Source organism: Cricetulus griseus, assembly GCF_003668045.3.
Source record: "Cricetulus griseus strain 17A/GY chromosome 1 unlocalized genomic scaffold, alternate assembly CriGri-PICRH-1.0 chr1_0, whole genome shotgun sequence".
Classification (NCBI taxonomy): Eukaryota; Metazoa; Chordata; class Mammalia; order Rodentia; family Cricetidae; genus Cricetulus; species Cricetulus griseus.
Window position 1 is genome coordinate 159448695 of NW_023276806.1, and position 19884 is coordinate 159468578.

The 19884-nt window shown below is 40.6% G+C and overlaps 1 protein-coding gene across 2 annotated transcripts in view; it reads left to right on the forward strand.

The window, feature by feature from the left end:
• The window catches only part of Lta4h (leukotriene A4 hydrolase), a 32818-nt gene that overhangs the window by 6301 nt on the left and 6633 nt on the right, over positions 1-19884 (forward strand). For both annotated transcript variants that reach the window (XM_027392631.2, XM_027392632.2), the window contains exons 2-15: positions 23-153; positions 1534-1654; positions 5363-5431; positions 6898-7002; positions 7866-7918; positions 11284-11356; positions 11584-11724; positions 13628-13651; positions 14059-14129; positions 14602-14713; positions 15238-15382; positions 16118-16221; positions 16647-16717; positions 19309-19363. In XM_027392631.2, coding sequence (XP_027248432.1) covers positions 23-153; positions 1534-1654; positions 5363-5431; positions 6898-7002; positions 7866-7918; positions 11284-11356; positions 11584-11724; positions 13628-13651; positions 14059-14129; positions 14602-14713; positions 15238-15382; positions 16118-16221; positions 16647-16717; positions 19309-19363 — 1275 coding nt within the window. The remainder of the gene's footprint in view (positions 1-22; positions 154-1533; positions 1655-5362; positions 5432-6897; positions 7003-7865; positions 7919-11283; positions 11357-11583; positions 11725-13627; positions 13652-14058; positions 14130-14601; positions 14714-15237; positions 15383-16117; positions 16222-16646; positions 16718-19308; positions 19364-19884) is intronic.

Sequence of the window (19884 nt, forward strand, 5' to 3'; positions counted from 1 at the left end):
TTCTCGTTTGACTTGATTTTAGACTTTGGATACAAAAGACCTTACAATAGAGAAAGTGGTGATCAATGGACAAGAAGTCAAATATACTCTTGGAGAAAGACAAGGTTACAAAGGGTCACCGATGGAAATCTCCCTTCCCATCGCTCTGAGCAAGTATGACTGACTGCTTTCCATTTTTTATGGCTGAATAGTGGCAAAATAGATTTTAAAATAATGTAGACATCTTTCCTGTGTTCCTAATATTTGCTTATATGTAGTGATTGGCAGTCACTTCTGTAATCTGTTCACATTGGTGTTGACGGTAAAAAAAAAAAAAAAAAAAAAAAAAAAAAAGATATGTTCTTAAAACACTGAAGAAAGAAGATGCATGAGATGCTGGTGACTAGGATGCTGGGTAACCACTTCTGTAGCTGCCACCATTTCACCGGTGTTTGGAGTCGGGGGGTGGGGGACATGCCGTTTCAGGATGGCTTGGGGAGTATGCGCAACCACGCACTCTTTGCCTCTATCCCAGAGGGCAGCTGCTGGTACTGATGGAGTGATAATCATAATGCCAAATGTAGGAAGGCTGACTTTGGACCACTCTAAGTGTCAGTGCTTATACACTGTCTCTAATTCTTTAAGCTGCCCTCTGCCTAGGACCTGCACTTACGATGAGGAAGGGGACTGGAAGAGAAGTAAAGTTACTCATTTAAGAAAATAGTAGCCAGAATCATCAGGCAGGGCTTATACCCCACCCCTTGGTACTTGGGGGAGGGAGAAACTATTAGCCTGAAGCAAGGATACTTTACTCCCACCTTCCAGTATCTCTATGCCTTCTCCTCCCCTTTAAGAAAGAGAAGGAAGACACAAGTGTAGCTTGGGAGTCAGCATCATTAACCCCTGTACAGGTGGAGAGACTATGGTATGTTGAGGTCGAGTCATTGCCCCAGTGTACAGCTTCTGTCAGTGATGGAGTCAGGATTTCAGTCTGGGTTGGGCTATTATCTCCAGAGCTCTTGCTCTTCCCTCATATCAATGTTTCTAAGACTCTGTGGGGTGAAGAACCAGTTTTTGTTTCCTCTAGTCTATCATAGAGCAAAAATCATTAAGTACAAATTTCTATGAGAAAGAGATTTTTTAAATTATTAGATTCTACAGCTGCAGCTCGATGTGACTAACCACGTCATAGAGCAGCCCTAGTCATATTATGGGGTAGTCATAGTGATAAAATTGGTTCTTCCACATCTCCATTGTCATAGAAGACAAAACAATGTCTCAGATGCAAAGTACGTGACTCACTGTGGGCCACTTGGCTAATATTAGTTCCCATTGGGTGTTCATCAGTATGATAGAGTTGAAAAGAAACTCCAGGCTGACATTCAGATAGCAAAGTAAGAGTCAGATTTACTTAAGCTTCTGTGTCTCTGGAATTCACTCTAAGTCAGTGAGACCTCAGGATAATTGCTTATGCTATTTCCTATGTGTATTCTGAATTCAAAGTCTGTGAGGTGTAAACTATACTCTATTAATATCTGTATTTGTTTCATGCAGAAATCAAGAGGTTGTTATAGAAATTTCCTATGAGACCTCTCCCAAATCCTCTGCTCTTCAGTGGCTCACTCCCGAACAGACTTCTGGGAAGCAGCATCCATACCTCTTCAGTCAGTGCCAGGTAAAAGGGATGCCAAGAGACTGACAGAAGGTTCCCCGCACATGCAGGCCTCATACAACACACTGTTTTGTTTCATAGTATATAAGGCAATGTATCACTTACATCTTGTTATTAATACAGTTTTTTTAAGGTCAGATTTCTTTGATTTGGAAATAACTTTGATTTGGAAGTATTTAAGGTTTATTTATACTCCCCAAGCACCTAGAATACACCCTGCCCTTGAATAGGTACATAATGAGTGACCCTAAAATGCAAGGAAAATTTAATAAACCAAAGTTGTGTGTTGCAGAAGCGCTACTAGAGAAAAAGAGGACCCTGAAAGATTGAATTCCTAATTATAAAATATATTACGTATACTTTTAATGACATGACTTCAAATACTTCTATTTTCCATTTTAAAATTAGAGTTCAAATCCTGTGCAATTAGAGATACTGTATTACAAGGATAAATAGAAAACTTTTCTGAAGAAAAAGTCCTAATTCTATAAATAATCAAATCATTTATGATTAAAGAAAGCTCCTCATTAAACATTTACTATATTTCAAGGCATCATGTCAGATACTTTGCATGTTTAGTGTGGTAGCTATCATGTTGAGCTCAGATTCAATTTAAAATATAGGAGATAACAAAGCATGATTTAAGCATGTTTACTTTGTATGACATGAAATATCTTTTTAAGAAAATTATCTGTAAGAGGGCTGGGGCTGTAGCTTACATGAAGCCTTGGGAAGTCCCCAGCATCCCCAGCTTTGCTAAGTGTGTAGAGGCAGGAGGATGGGAAGTACAAGGTTATCCTTGACTACATAGCTAATCAGAGGCCAGTGTGGGCCACATGAGACTCTGTCTCAAAAAACAGATACACACACACACACACACACACACACACACACACACACACACAACACACACACCCACCACCACCCACCCACCCAAAACACAGAAAATGACTTGAAAAAAGATAAAAAGTATTAGGCAAGGATATACAAATCGTATACTTTGTATCACTTCCTAATAGCTGATTTTCAGTCAGTATTTCTCATAAAATGTCCATGAGGTAAAGTTAACAAGAAATGTGGTGCGTGTAAATCCCAAGAATGTAAATTTTAAGTATTTTGTTTCAGGCTTTTACTGGCAGTGTTTAAAGGACAGGAAACAGATTCTTGGTAGATTAAGAATTTGTTGCGGTTGACTGGCAGTGTGCAGATGTGGTGTGATTGATGCTTCCAGCTGTTGTCTATAGCTATTTCTTTACCCAAGTTTGATTTACCCAGTGAAAAGCGTATAAAAATGCTGCCACATTGCCAAGCCACCTGTCCACAGCCTGATGAGACGCTCAAGCAGTGTGTTCTGGGAAACTACTTCAAGAGACAGAACCAGTTAATTCATCTGGCTGCGCTTTATCCCAATATCATATTTTTAAAGATTTATTTTTATTTTATGTGGATGGGTATTTTGTGTGCATGTATGCCTGTGTACCACATGTGTGCAGTGCCCGTGGAGGCCAGAAGAGAGTGTTTGATCTTCTGGAACTATAGTATAGACAGTTGTTGGTTTACATGTAGGTGCTGACAACTGAACCTGTGTCCTCTGCAAGAGTGACAAGTGCTTTTTAATGTATCTCTCAGTCCCTCAAGATTGTGTTTTTAAGGAATCCTTTAGAAAGACTTGAAGTTTGTTGTTAATGTTATGTGCTCGTGTGTGTGTGTGTGTGTGTGTGTGTGTGTGTGTGTGTGTGTGTGTGTGTGTGTGTATAGTTTACTTTGATTTTCAAAATCAATGTGCCAAGTATTAGCTATGGCATTTTCTTTCCTATTTTTTTCTTTTTTCTTTTCTGTTTTTTTTTTTTTTTTTTTTTTTTTTTAAGACAGGGTTTCTCTGTGACTGGCTATCTTGGAACTCGTTCTATAGACCAGGCTGGCCTCAAACTCAGAGACCCTCCTTCCTGTCTCTGCCTCCTGAGTGCTGGAATTTAGATCCCCAATACCCATGTTTTTTTTTCTTTTCTTTCTTTTCTTTTTCAAAGAAAAAAAAAAAAACATGGGTATTGGGGATCTAAATACCTGTCTCTGCCTCCTGAGTGCTGGAAAAAGTCATGTGCCACCATGTCTGGCTAGCTATGGCATTTTCAAACTGTGTTTTAGTAGAGTCTGGGGAGTTTTTCAATTTTTTTTTTTTAAGATTTTATTTATTTATTTATTTATTTATTTATTTATTTATTTATTATGTATACAACATTCTGCTTCCATGTATATCTGAACACCAGAAGAGGGCACCAGATCTCATAACGGATGGTTGTGAGCCACCATGTGGTTGCTGGGAATTGAACTTAGGACCTCTGGAAGAGTAGTCGGTGCTCTTAACCTCTGAGCCATCTCTCCAGCCCCGAGTTTTTCAAATTTTTATATTATTGTTCAAATCAGCACATAAAGTATGTTAGATATCATGATGGCATTTTTTAAAGAAAATATATTTAGTAGTATCTGGGGATTTTAAGGAAGACCAGGATTTTAAGCACTTCAGAGAGTGCTGTTTATATGAATACCCCCTTAAGCACAGCACAGTATCCTAACAATACCTGGCTTCTTTGTTTAGTAATTGGGCAGACACAGGCAGCTTATAGAACTGCAGACTCTGTGGTCATTCTTGGTTGGGATCACGTTTCTGACTGACTGATGTGGGCACAGAGGGACATTCCAGAGCATGTAAGAATGTACGGACGGCCCTGAGCGATGCTTTCTCCTGACTTTTCCTTGTTTTTACTTTCCAAGTCTGTTGCAGATAGAAATGTCAAGACAATAACTTTTTAGAGTTGTTTTCTGGAAGACTCTGGCATCCTAATATATTTTAACTAGAGAAAATGGGCTTCTTGATGAAATGAGTGTGAGGAATCCATAGCTTATTGTAGGTCTTTTAGAGCCTTGGGGAGGGTGATGTTGTTCCTCGTGACACACCTAGACGGTGTGGTAAGTTTACAAATTTGTTTCACAATAGATCCCTTTTCCCTCAGGGCTCCTAAGAGTCTGTCTATGTGACTGCATACAGTACTGGACAATTTATGTCTTGTTTCAACAGAATTGTGAAGGTTCACCAGCAGTAAAGTGTGTGTGTGGTGGTGGGGTGTTGCATACTTGTATATGGTGTATGTGTGTACTTGTGGGGGATATTGTTTACATGTGTATGTGTGTGTGTGTGTGTGTGTGTGTGTGTGTGTGTGTGTGTGTGTGTACACTTGTGTACATGAAGGTGTTGTTTACAAGTGTATGGAAGCCAGAGGTTGTCCAGTAATCCTCCTGCCTCCATCTCCCCAGCACCAGGATTATAGGAGTGTGCAACCGGACCCAGTTTACAAAAACAAACAAAACAACAATAACCAAAAGACAGGAAGAAGGAAGGGTGGAAAGAAGGGATGAAAGAAAGAAAGAAAAAAAAATGGGTATTGGGGATCTAAATTCAGGTTCTTAGGCTTGCCTAACAAGCGTTTTACTCACTGAGCCAGCTTCCCAGATCTTTTAAATCCACAGATCTTTTTTTTTCTTTTTTTTTTTTTTTTGCTTCTTGCTACTCTAAAAGATCCCATGAGATACAAATGCTATATTAATCTTTAAAAAGAAGATATGCAAAAATCAATGTTGTGACTTTAATTATTTCAGTATAAATAGATTTGTGAGAGAAGGGAGTAGCTGTTTCTTTCTCTTTCTCCCCTCCAGGCCATCCACTGCAGAGCAGTCCTCCCATGCCAAGACACTCCTTCTGTGAAACTAACCTACACCGCAGAGGTAAGTGGAACAAACTGATAACCAAATTAAATAAGTAAATGTGGTATAAAGATGAGTGAAGCAGATTCAAGTTTCAGAGATAGAAACATTGTACTTAGTAGGCGCCCACCAAGTCTGTGGACCTCAATTTGACTCGCTAATAAAAAGGTAAGTTTTAAACATTTTATTAAGTATGAAAAAGGGAAATCATACTATTCTCATTTAAAAATTAAAATTCTAGATCTAAAGATAAGAATTTGAGACATTTTTCCTAAAAATGCATTCTGCAGCACGGCACCCTTGTGTAAATGCCCCTGGCAGCATCTATCAGCTTGTCTGTGTGTATGCAGTTCTCCTCTGCCACTGGTACTGCTTCTTTTGGTGGGAGATGGATTATATTTAGTGAACACCATCCCAGAGACTGGGTCTCCTTAGACCAAGCAAATAAAACAAAGGCCAATGTTTACTCATGGGTGCTGCTCCATTCCCCAGTCTCTCTGTGAACCAAACATACTTCTTCAGTGCTATAGATTATTATACTTGGAGGCACGGGACCTCCAAGTTCTGGACTCTTCTCTACCACTGAATTGTGTGACCTTGACCAAGTCCGAATGGTGGTCATGTACTTCCTGTCACTGTCTGAGTGCTACTGTTGTCCCATGAATGTGTTGTTACCTAAATTGATAAGGGCAGCCGAAACCAACCTCTGCTGATTGATTCTGGCTCAAAAACTCTGTTCTGTGTCTGTCTCTGTTGTATTTGAGAGGCCTAATCCATGCAAGAACAGGCCTGTCAAACTTGTGCTAGGATGTGTGCTTGCTGGATCACTTACACTAGGGGTTTTCAGGATTCCGGGACTAAGGGACACACACACCAGTGACCCTCTGTTTTGTGGTTTCCAGAGGAAATCATTTCCTGGTTTTCAGTCAAAGTTATAGTTACTCCCCTTCAGAAAATACTGTTTGTGTCCCCAAGTTCTAAGAGTAAGATGGCCAAAGCTGTATCTTCTACCCTGCCACAGTGTATCGTCTTTTGAGTTTGTTTTGGGGGCATGGGAGGGAACAGTTGTTGGCTGCCATTTTCACTCATGGTGCTGCTGGTCTCTTCATTTTTATTATTGATTTCTTGCAGTAAACCTATGACATTTTGCCCATGATTGGTGGGGAAACTGAGGCTTAGGGAGGTTACCCACCCAAATCCCTACAGTTAGTAGCTGACAGGACTGATGTTCTAATGTAGTTTCTCCCCAAGCCCTGCTGTTAGTATTCCTGGTCAGTGGAAAGATTCATCACATTTCATTGTTAAGATGGTTTTACATGTTGCTGATCCTATTTACAAAACTCATATGTGTGCTTTTAAAGTTCAGAGCCTATATATATTGTGGAGATAGTCAAGAAGTGGGGGGAAAAATGATTTTACATTTTTAGATTGGGATGCATAGACCCCCAACTTTATAATTAGAAGTGACTTATTTTCCTTTGGACTAGGTGTCTGTCCCAAAAGAACTGGTAGCTCTCATGAGTGCAATCCGAGATGGAGAAGGTCCTGACCCAGAAGACCCCAACAGGAAGATCTACAGATTCAACCAGAGGGTAAGATCAGACCAGTGTCTACGTTTTGCCTCAGTTGGTAGTGAACTTCAAAGAACCAGTACCTGTCCTGGGAGTCTGGAAACCCTGTAGACTTTAAACAGCACCCCCTCCTCCCTTTGGTTGCACATCCCAAAAGGCTGCTTGGTGGGCATGGCTGGGAGTGCCTGACTGCTCTTCCGGAGTCCTAGGAGATTTGCTATTCTTTTAAATCCTTATCTTTTCACTGCCTCCTCACCCTAGTGTTTTGCTGTGACTGGCTAGAGTATCTGTAAATGGGGGAGTTAGCAGAATAGAACAGTGTTATTGCCCTGTAAGTTAAAATTCTGACACAGCCTGACCTTGAGCGGACAGAATGGACCTATCTGTATCTTGTGAGATGTGTTTTCTTAATTTGGCTTCACAGTGGACAGTGTTGCTTCCTTTTGGGACCTCTGTTACAGCGTTGGTGTCTCCTTATTGCTGGTTTAAAACATAAAGGAATTGGGGGTGGGGGGAAATGTTTTAAAAGTTGGAAGAAAAAAAAATCCAAACATATAAGGGAAAAGTATCTGGTACTTGGTAGTTACGTTTTGAGAAATGCTTAATGTTCCGTGTAAATTTGCGCAGCCCTGGTTTTTGCATGTCAGTAGCCATCTCTTTTGTAGAATAAAAGGGAAATGGGTGTTTTGAAGTGTTTTTGTATCATACATTTGAACTATTTGCCTCTTAAAAGTAGAACTATTTGAGAAGGGCCAAAGGCAAGTTGGTTCATAGTAACACTTGGAGATTTAAAGGAGAATTGCACGATTTTAAATGTGAATTGTCTGGCCTACACCATTTCTACGAACTGACACAGCATGTGCATGTGTGTTTGTCTCCTTTAGGTTCCCATACCATGCTACCTGATCGCATTAGTTGTTGGAGCTTTGGAAAGCAGGTGAGCTTGTACACAAACTTTGAGGTTTGTGAAAGGATCAAACCATAGATACGTTGAACTCCTGGCAGGATTGATGGGTAGAATATTGTGTACTGCCCAAGATGCCGGGCTGACAGCTTTAGAGAAATTCGAATAGAATTATAAATTGTAGACAAGTTAATTTTGATTATGAAGTTTTTACCATTGCATGGTAAATTCTCCAGATGTAAAATGAGCACACTCTGTAGGCTGAGAGCAGGAATCAGATGTGAACTTGAACAAGTCATGTCACATGGTCTTAGTCTCCTTCTCCTTGAAATTATAATCTGCCTCTCCAGCCTCCTAAAGCCCTTGGGATCCTAGAAGTTGTACAGAGATGATATTTTGATTAAAGGTTTACCAATAGTAAAGCGCTCTCTTTTTTTTGGTTGCTTGTTTTGTAGATAGTCTCAATATGTAGCCCTGGCTGGCCTGGAACCCACTATGTATGCCAGGCCAACTTTGAACTCAGAGATCTACCTGCCTCTACATTCGATACTATTAAAGGCATGTGTGACCACACTGGGGTTTTTTTGTTTTGTTTTGTTTTGTTTTTTGTTTTTTGGGGGTTTTTTTTTTTTGGTTTTCCGAGACAGGGTTTCTCTGTGGCTTTGTAGGCTTTCTTGGAACTAGTTCTTGTAGACCAGGCTGGTCTCGAACTCACAGAGATCCATCTGCCTCTGCCTCCCGAGTGCTGGGATTAAAGGTGTGCGCCACCAACGCCCAGCTAACACACTGAGTTTCTTATTTCAGATTCTTATTCATGCGTGTATGTGGCAGGTGTACGAACGTACGTGTGTGTGTGTGTGTGTGTGTGTGTGTGTGTGTGTGTGTGTATATATGTGTGTGTATGTGTGTGTGTGTGTGTGTGTGTGTGTGTGTGTGTGTGTGTGTGTGTGTTAGTGCATGTGCACTTGGGCATGTTTGGAGATCAGTGGATGACTTCAAGTGTCATACTCAGACACCATCCATCTCCTTTGAGACAGCAACTACTTACTGGCTCTCTGCAGTTAGGCTGAAGTAGCTGGCTGGCAAGCGTCACGTGATCCTCTGCCTTTACCTCTCCAGTAGCGGGGTTACAAGCGCACAATAACATATTCGGCGTTTTTACACGGGTTCTAGGATTTGGATTCAGGTCCTTGTACTTGCTAGGCAAACACTTTACTGACTGAGCCCTCCTCCCAACTCTGCTCTTATTTCTAGACTACTGAAAATTAGAATGTTTATAATAATCATGGTCTTTTAACTGCAAAAAATGTAGATACAATAGAGAAGTCAGGCAACCCGGAGCCAGGCTTCAGCTCTGGTAGTTACTAGCTCCATCTTTGGGTACCTCACTGCCTCTGAATTTCATTTCCTTCTTCTGGAAAAAGAAGGGAATACACTCAAAGGATGTAAAGCTTCAGGCCTGTAGGAAGTGATAATATTATCAGTAAGTGATAATGTGATTGTTACAGCAACTGTTGAAAGCAGTTAGTAGGTGCATTTAATCTCATGGACTCTTCAGCTGGGGTATCTATGAATATTTGTCCTTATTTTACCAAGAAGAAAATGACACTCAGTTTTTAGGAACTTGCTCCATCATATAGTTAGACCTGTCTAAGCCAGGACCTATGCCTTGTTCCTTTTAAGCCCATGTAGAATAGCCTGTGTTGTCTGTAACTGGTTTGCATGAAGCTATTGAGCATTTGAAACACAACTCATCCAAACTGCAATGCTCTATAAGTAAAAATACAGGCTGTATTTCAGAAGACTGTATGAAAATGTTTCATTAATAATTTTTATGCTGGCTATGTGTTTAATAATTTAGATCTACTAGGTCAAATAAATATTTTTGAAATTAATTTCATTTAGTTTCTTTTGCTTTTTTTTTTTTTTTAAAAAAATGGCTATCAGAAAATTCCAACCTTCATCATAATGTATGTGTGTGTTTGAACCTTTCCTAAATTTTTGTTGGGTAGCACTCACAGCTCACTCTACAGACCATAGCCTGGTAGTTCACAGAAATGCACATCTGGGTAAAGGCTCTTGTAGGCATTGCAGTCTTGTTCCGTCCTGGAGTAAGGGTGGACAGAGAAATCCAACTCTACAAAGTTGCCCTCTGACCTCCTTGTGTGCATCCTGACATATGTGCACACACATGAGCACACAATAGTATAATTCTAAAAGTAAAAAATGCAGATGATTGGGTCTTCTCGAAAGCCTTTTAAACAAAAATTTGTATTTAATGAATTCTTCAGATACTCAGTCTGCCCAATAAATGTCTGGAGAGTAAATTTAGAATAATGTTCTAGAGACTGTTGTCTCTGTGGCAGAATACCATGGTAAAACATTCTTTGGTGTCACAAAATTTTAAGCTGAAGTGATGATGTATAGTTGTAATTTATGATTTCTTGTTTCTATAATCAAGGTAAAAATCACACAGTTGTTGCAGTCTTGGATATTTTTAAGTGGGGCTCAGTGGTGTGAAATATAACTACCTCGTTGTGAAACAGATCTGCTGAACTTAATCTTGCAAAACTGAAGCCCTGTCCCCCTTAAGCATCTCCACCCCACCCTAGGCCTTGGAAACCACTGTCTTGTTTCCATGCCTGCGATGTGACTGTGTTACTTACTTTATATTAATGGAGTCATGCGGCAGGAGTGTTTTGCTGACCAGTTTATTTCATTGAACATGATGTCATGATGGTCACCTATGTTACTTCTTGCTTTTCCTACTGATTTCTTAACATGGTGTCCAGCATAATTAAGTGTGTAATCTATCCCTATTTTAGGATTATTATTATTTTTATTATTATTGCTATTGTTATTCAATCTCTGACTGGGTTTCCTGCATCGTGAGATTGAGAGAGTAACCCATATTCCCAGAGGTCTTTTTTTTTATTAGTTCAAATTAGGAACAAGCTTGCTTCACATGTCAATTCCTTCTCCCTCTCCCTCTAATCCCTCCCTCCCAACATCCCACCTGCCCCTAGCCATCCCCCCTCCAGTCCCCAGGCAGGGTAAGGCTCTCAAAAGGGGCTCCCCAAAGTCTACCACATCATCCTGGCCCAGAGATCTTTCTTAGCTTGCATCCAGAAAGCTAATCCCCAGAGGCATGTCATGCCATTGTTTTTCTTTAACCTGAACTGTGTCTCATGGAGAGTTACAGATAAAGCTTTTGCTGTGTGTTTAACAGCGGATTTGTTATCTCAAGCTCTTTGATCTTACCCCTCCCGGGGAGCATATGGTCAGTCTTACTTTGCAAGGGTTTGTCTAGGTCCTTCTTAGAACTACGTGAATATTTGACTTGTTTTTTTTGTTTGTTTGTTTGTTTGTTTGTTTGATGATGCTTTTCCATTTTGCAGGCAAATTGGTCCAAGAACTCTGGTGTGGTCTGAGAAGGAGCAGGTGGAAAAATCTGCATTTGAATTTTCTGAGGTTGGTTATACATAGCTTTCCTAATAATTATAATAGACGGGAGGTGGAAAGTTTGAGAGTACTGCAATCGCTTTGAGGAATAGTGCAAGCATATTTGCAGTTGGCCCTTTCTGTTTACCATTTCAGTAAACATTCTTAACTTGCAAACCTCACAGAAAGCTATTTGTACTTTTAAGAGATTACCATTGTGACCATTAAGAGGAGATACGTATACATTCATTTTTCAGACTGAATCTATGCTTAAAATTGCAGAAGATCTGGGAGGGCCCTATGTGTGGGGGCAGTACGATCTATTGGTTCTGCCCCCATCCTTCCCTTACGGCGGAATGGAGAACCCTTGTCTTACATTTGTGACTCCTACTCTACTGGTAAGAAATATTTCTTCATTTGAAATGGAGATCTCAAATACAAATCTAGATGAGAGGCTGGGGAGTAGCTCAGTGGATAAAGTACCTGCTGTGTGATTAGAGAACTTGAGTCTGACCTCAAAGAAGCTGTGTAAAAAGGCTGGGCATGGTTGTACACTCTTGTAATCCTCAGCTAGGGAGGTAGAGACAGGCAGATCCTTGGGGCTCAATGGCCAGTGACCCTAGCTTTCTTGATGAGCCCAGAGCCAATGAGGTAGGCAGTACTTGAATAATGGCAGCTAAGGTTGTCCTCTGGCTTCCACATGTACACACACACACACACACACACACACACACACACACACACACACACAGGTAGGTGGGAAGAACCTTAGACTCCTAGTAATGTTTTTAATACATTTTTCTTGTTTATATAATCCTGTTTCTAATTTTTTTAAAGATTAGTTTATTTATTATGTATAAAATGTTCCTCACTCATGTATGTCTGCACATCAACAGAGGATACCAGATCTCGTTACAGATGGTTGTGAGCCACCATGTGGTTGCTGGGAATTGAACTCAGGACCTCTGGAAGAGCAGCCGGTGCTGTTAACCTCTGAGCCATCTCTCCACCTACCCCCCCCCCTTTTAATTTTATTACTGGTTGTGGTTATCAAATTTTCAGTTTTCAAAGGAGAATGACTTGGTCGTTGGGGAAGGGGGATATTATATTTAAGGTATTTTGAAACATTGAGGGTAGTGGTGCCATGCAACAGCAGTCCTTTGATGAATTATGTGTCTAGATATAAGAGCCACATTCATACTTGGTAGTCAGGTACTAGTCAAACAAAAACTCATTGCCCAGCATCTAGGAGATTAGCCTACCACATATCACTGTTTTATAGCCCTTGTAAGCTACTTTGAATCCTACTAAGAATCAAGCAAGGACTTAACTAGCAGCTAAGTAAGTAGATACACCATAGAACTTGTTACTGTGTTGTGAGTTATAACAAAGGAGGGAGTGAGGGGTTGGTTGGTCAGTTTTGTCTCTGTGTAGCTTTGGAGCCTATCCTAGCACTCGCTCTGGAGACCAGGCTGGCCTTGAACTCACAGAGATCCTCCTGCCTCTGCCTCCTGAGTGCTGGGATTAAAGGCGTGTGCCACCAATGCCCAGCTGGCTGGTCAGTTTTTAAAGTCCTTGTGTGGACCAAAGATCAGACTCGCTGAAACCCACGTCAGTGTGCTTGTCTATAGTTCCAGCCTCAGAAGGCAGAGTTGAGATCCCCTGAGCAAGCTGCCTACCAAGACTCTGTGTTTGAGTGACAGACTCTGCCTCAAGAAAAAAAAGTAGAAGAGCCTTGGGCTTCCTCATGGGCACGCATGTATGCATATACACATGCATCTATAGACATGTACACACACACACACACACACACACACACACACACACACACACACACACACACACACTCTAAAAACAGTAAGGGATAGAAAGTAATAGATATACAAGATGGACATGGGGAAGTGTTCTCTGGAATTAGAGAGGAGCCTTTTAGCTCTACTGGTATTAGGGAAAGAAAAAGAATGCTACTTTTGCTTTCTCTACTTGGTTTTTGTTTGTTTGTTTGTTTGTTTGTTTTTAGAGACAGGGTTTCTCTGTGTAACAGCCCTGGCTGTTCTGGAACTCACTGTGTAGACCAGGCTGGCCTCTAACTCACAGATAGCTGCCTTCCTCTGCCTCCCGAGTGCTGGGACTAAAGGTGTGCACCACCACTGCCCAGCTACTTCTGCTTTGAACCTGTTACCACAGTAACCAAACAGTGGCCCATCAGGCTAGCATCTGAGATGTCGAAGTTGGTGTCATTTAGCTGCAGGTCATCATCTGATGATGGAAATACTAAGATTTTTTTTCTCTTTCTTGTAGGCAGGTGACAAGTCACTCTCCAATGTAAGTGAAAATTTCTTGTTACAATCTTAACCTTCAAGGTTTTTAACTACCCACTGTATCATTAGGAAGCTTCTATTGTAAAGTAAAACTGGCATTGTCCTTTTCCTTAGCAATGAGATTTAATAGATTAAAGGAAAGTTTAACCAAATGTAAATGATACGTGATTATAAAAACAAATACTATTTCCTGCATATGAAATATTTTAATTAACTTATGTGTTCATTTAACTTAATATTTCCTAGGTTTTCTTTCTATAAATTTTTGGTCTTTGATTAAATTGCATTTTTCCTTTGAAATAAGTAATTCCCTGACTATGTCTTTAAAAACACTGAAAGTATTTAAATAAGGACTTGTTTGAGGACCAGGTCCCTGTTCTGAGCACTAATCACTTACCACTGTCCCCTCAGGTTATTGCACATGAAATATCCCATAGCTGGACAGGAAACCTAGTGACTAACAAAACCTGGGATCACTTTTGGTATGATTTCCTTTCCTTTTTTTTCTTTTTGTATTGGTAGCTATTGTTCTTTTTTTTTCTTGCCACCCCCCCTCCCCGATCCAAAAGTTTCCTGTGTGTATCCTTTTTCTCTTCCTTACGGTCACTGTGATACACAGAGCTTTTAAAAATTCTTCAACTGTTGTCACGGTGGTAGATACAGTCTAGGTGTGCCGTTTATTCTTGGTACTCACTTTCTGCCATTGCTTCATTTTAACGCATAAACTTGTTTAAAACAAAATTTACCACTTACTTTTCTATGCTGCCATCTCCTGGCTGGACTGGGCTTGCTGTTGTCTTGGGTGACTTTGAGGGCTCCTCTAAGCAGCAGGGGCTGAGATGTGTGGGCCACGCCGCATGATCTCTCCCTAGGAAACCAAAAAGAAAATACCTGCTTGATGAAAAGTCCGTGTCCTCTCCACTGAGACAGTATCCATTTTTTGTTCGTTTTCAGGTTAAATGAAGGACATACTGTCTATTTAGAGCGTCACATTTGTGGACGATTGTTTGGGGAGAAGTTCAGACATTTCCATGCTTTGGGAGGATGGGGAGAGCTACAGAATACGGTAAGATGGGATCTTAGAAGCATTTCCCAACGTTGAATAGTCATTACAAACTGGGTTTATAAAGTGTCTTTTTTAGCAACAAGGAGGCCATAGCACAGGTGTGGAAAATGAAGCCGGCACCATATGTGTCAGTGGACACATGCCGCTCGCTCATGACCTGTTCCTAACTGGCAGCTGAGTAACACATAAACTAACGTGGCTGATTATGTCCTTGAATTTTATGTGGAATACTTGTGAATTTTGAAATGTTCTCTCCCAGATCTAAATTTGTAGCTCAAGCATTGAATCTTTCTAGTTTTTTCATCAAAGTAAAAACCTGTTATTAGCAAGAACTCTCGGAGACACTTCTTGCCCTCCTTATAATTAGATTCCACTAGTGATGGCAACACTGTGTTTCTAGTCAGTAAGCTGAAATTCTAGAATTCTGTTACAGCCCTGAGGGAAGAAATACTTTGTTTCCAGCTTGCTGGCACAGTAATGCCCCTGTTTTTATGAGAACACTCATTTTATTCATCCGGTTGCAGATAAAAACTTTTGGGGAGTCTCATCCCTTTACCAAGCTGGTGGTGGATCTGAAGGATGTAGACCCAGATGTAGCCTATTCCTCCATTCCCTATGAGAAGGGCTTCGCCCTACTCTTCTACCTTGAGCAACTTCTTGGTGGACCAGGTAAGTAGCTGGCATTGTCTGGTGGGTGGTTTGTTTTTTTTTTTAGTTTTGGTTTTGTTTATTTGTTGTTTTGTTTTTTGCTTTTGGAGGGTGGGGTGAAGAGTAGAGATGAATTTTAAACTGTTTCTCTTTGTTTCATATTTGCAGTTCATTCTGCTGGAGACATCTGTATAGCTTTCTGTTGTTACCTATACCCATAATACTCTACACAACTCCTGAATCTGTATAATGTGGCTTGACTTTTTTTTTAATCCCATTATACTTTAAGAATTAGGGTAATAACGTATACTCATTGGCAAACTTCTTATAAACCTGAAGTTTATGAGTGATAAATGAGAGATCTCATGCCCCTCCCCAACCCTAGGGTCACCCCATTAGCAGTTTGATGTGTGTGGCTCCAGATCTTACTCTAGATGTAAATGGTTAATCACACACATCTAAAAGTTTTTAATAACAAAATAAGGGATCCCGTAGTCTCTCTTTCTCACCTGTCGGTTCACTTTCCACCACTGCAGTTACTGGCAGGCATTGAAGTTCTCTTACCTACAGTGAGCTTTATCCCAGTTGAGAACCACCCTATCTTGAACATCCTTTCACTGTCAGAAACCCTCCATGGTCCTCCTGAGTGTTCTCTTTGCTTCTATGGTTACTAAACAATGTCAGCCACAAAAAACAAGGCAAAAAATTGCCTTTCTATAGAGTGATTTCTTTTTCTTTCTTTCTTTTTTCTTCTAGAGGTGTTTCTAGGATTCTTAAAGGCTTATGTTGAGGAATTTTCCTACAAGAGTGTAACCACTGATGACTGGAAGGGTTTCCTGTATTCCCACTTTAAAGATAAGGTTGGTTTTAAATTCTTATTTTTAATGCCCACTGTATCTTTATAAACTATTTACTGGGCTACTTGAATTACTTAATCATAGTATTGGTTCAGAATTTGCTGCAAGATTTTGTTTATCTATTTTATTTCCCTTTCAGCACACTAGTAATGACTAAATTTATATGTTAATTAGCTAGATTTAATTATTCCACATAATTTACATATGTCAAAATGTCACATTGTATTCCAGAAGAAGACATGATGATGATCTTTTGCTTAATTTTAATTTTAAAAGTATTGAGACTTAGAAGTTATCTTGATGTGGCACAGTAGAGTGAATTGTGCCTTTGATCACTTACAAGTTTGTTTTCAGTCACTCATCTGTTCCTTTGTTTTGACCTGAGGAAAAGTCATCCTATTACTGACTGGATGTCCTTCCTGTTACAGGTGGATCTTCTCAATCAAGTTGATTGGAATGCCTGGCTCTATTCTCCTGGCCTGCCTCCAGTCAAACCAAAGTAAGTGCTCAGTGCTAACATGTTCGCTTCATTCTCCTAATCTTTAGTTATTCAGCCTTTTGTTATTGCCACGAGGCATACTCAGCCACAGAGATGTTAGGTTGTAGGTGTAGCTTTCTCAGGACATGTGGCCTGAGGCTGCAGGTTGGATACACCTAACCCTAGTGATTTCAGAGTGTCTGCAAGGACCGTATGCTTTTCTTGAACTGTTACCAGTCAGCAAAGAGAGCAAGGGGACTTAGTTTTCTGGACTTTTCCCCTGAAGCCAAAAGCCATTTCTGTGGTTTACAAACAGATCTGTTGAATTGATTGGGAATGTTATGGGTGTGGAGTTTCCACATGAGGGTGGTGAGAGACTCAGGAAAGAGTAAACTGTTTTCCTAAAGCTTTTGTGAAGTTTAGGTGTGATGTCTGCCTTTGACCCGGCCTCAGGAGTATTATGAGCTTGGGGCCAGTTGGGGTGGTATAGCAAGACCTGTGTGTGTGCGTGCGCACGCGCGCACGCACACACACGTTTTCAGTAAGAAAAATAGCATTTTACAAGTATTATATTAGTTCTTTTATTGTTGTAAGTTATTAACTGTATTTCCAGAAGTGATAACTTAAGAGTTGGTGATGACCAAAGTGTTTTGCCCAAAATTACATAACTCATAAGTAGTAAGCATTGAAACTCTGGAGCCTTTACCTACCCTGTCTTTTAAACTAAACACCTTCCTGGAGTCAGGGAGCTGCATCCTAGACTTCAGGAGTCATGTGAGGATGTTCTATCTTTGGCTGCTCTTCCTTTGAGTCATGGAAAGTCCTTACCAGCTACTCTACAAAATAACCCAGTTTAATTGAGGTAGGGGGGTGAATATTAGAAGTTGAGGGAGAAAAAAGATGTCATGGTCATATGTGTTGAAGAAGCCTCTTGAGAGTTGGGGTTGGGAAGAAAGTGGTAAGGTGGCTACCGGGAGTGTGGTCAGAAGAGATGGGATGACTCGGGCATCCTCTGATTTTTACAGTGCTCTCAACATCTGTGTGTGTTTAAATGTCTCTCAGGCTCATCTGGTCCTCTCCATTTCCTACACCTCCACTAACGTTCAGTGTCATATTAGCTCTCTCTGCTAGAAGACTGCTGTGGCCTCCAAGATGGGCACCTAGAAGTTTTCTGGCCTTGTCTGTACCAGTGTGTACAGAGAGCAGGAGTAAACATTTAAAAAACACAAGTGTGACTAGGGAAGCAGAGGCAGGTGGATCTCTGTGAATTAGAGGCCAGTTTGGTCTACATGATGGGTTCCGGGACAGCCAGGGCTGCATACTAGAGAGACCCTGTCATAATAAACAACAGTGAAAACCTATAACTGTGTCTTCTTGCTAGCCATCTTCTTCTCTGCTCCTGGACTGAGGCCAAATCCTTTCTTTCACAGGGACTATGTAGATCCCAGCATTCCACACCCTCTGCTTCTGTCAGGCTGGTTGTTTAAGGTCTCTCAGACCCTCCACACTCCTTCAAGCTTTGTACCCAGACACACACACTTGTTTCTACATGGATAATTCCAACATCAGCTTAGGAACCACTTCCTCACGGAGGTGTCTCTTAATTTCTGTGCAAATCAGATCTTGCATTTGAGTTTCTTGGTGCCATGTTCTGTAGCTTTGCATTTTCGTGTGTGTCTGAACATTTTTCCATTTGCTTCACTGTATACACCATGAGAGCAAGGCTCAAACCTGATTGACACATTACTTTTCCTGGGAATTTTTTTTGTGAGGAGGAATTATTTCTTCTCCCTGAGCTAGTCCTTAACTTACTCATTCAACCATACTGAGAAGAAAGTTTTGGAACACTAAGAAAGACATCAACCAAACCTTTCCTACCATCTTGGCATTTAAGAAATCAGTGCTGAGGAGAAAGGTGTCTTACAGCCTGAGAGAAGTGGAGGGGCCTGTGATCTCACTTGCCTCCATCCGCAGCCTGACTGCCATATGAAGATAAAGTGCTTGGCTCTAGTGTTACTTTGCTGGACAAAATTCCTGACATGATTTGAGAAGGCCTAGTATGGTCATATTTCTGTCTGGGCTTGTGCTTCTGTCTGTGATGAAGTAGAACACAAGAGAAGGTGGTGCTGGGGGCAGAGAGAGAGGTTGGGGGGACAGAGAGAGACTCACTTCCACACTTTGGCCTCCCCTCCTAACAGCCTATTCATTTATGGATGAAGTTAGTATCCTTATAATCCAGTCGCTTCTAAATAGCACAGCAGCTAAGGACCAAGCCTTCAGCACACAAGGCTTTGGAGGACATAAAAGTACTCAGGGTGTACTTCCTATCAGGTTCCAAAGACAGCAAATTACAATGATTATTTACTGCCGAAGACAAAGAATTGTGAATGTACTCCTATAGGGAGAATCCCCACCTACCTGTAGCAATGACACCTATTTGGATTTGGGAATTCTTAGATGAGTCAAGTAAACTTCCTGCTTCTAACACTTAGGACCCTTTATCTTTAAAGAAATTTAAAATTTTAAGCATTTCATATAGCATAAACTGCATTTATGGGAAAGGATTTGTTTGTTTATAAAATGTAATCTTTAATATCTTTTCATTTTTGCAGTTATGATATGACTCTGACAAATGCTTGCATCGCCTTAAGTCAAAGATGGGTCACTGTAAGTAGTGATGCAAGATTTTCAGCTCTTTTCTCAATTGTACAAAGATGTCTTTGTGGAGGGTACTTTAAACAGTGAGTAGTTGTGGTTGTAAGTTGTTTCCCTAGGCTGATCTGTCTTCACCCCCATCACTCATGCTTATGGGTAAATCTAAATGATCTTGGGCGAGGGTTTAAAGCTAACTGTGGGATGGGAGGAGGAAGTGAGGGGTTCTGCTGATTACTAGCTATTGTTCCTTTCTACGAAACTTCCTGAAGAGGAGTTTCCATATATATATTCTAGGGAGACTAGACTGGGCATGTGCCCTGGACAAGTCTAGAATGGAAATAAGAGAAAATTTAACAATTACAGTATCTTGGCGATTGCAACAAGTGTTGATGTTGCTCTCTGAAATTTCCCTTTCAAGTTTGCTTGGCTGGCGTTTCTTGGCAATCTTTCACATACAGAATTCTGAGCTTTGCACTAGGAAAGAAACAGAGATGGACTTAATTGCCTTAGGGTTATCTATAGTTTGGTGAAAG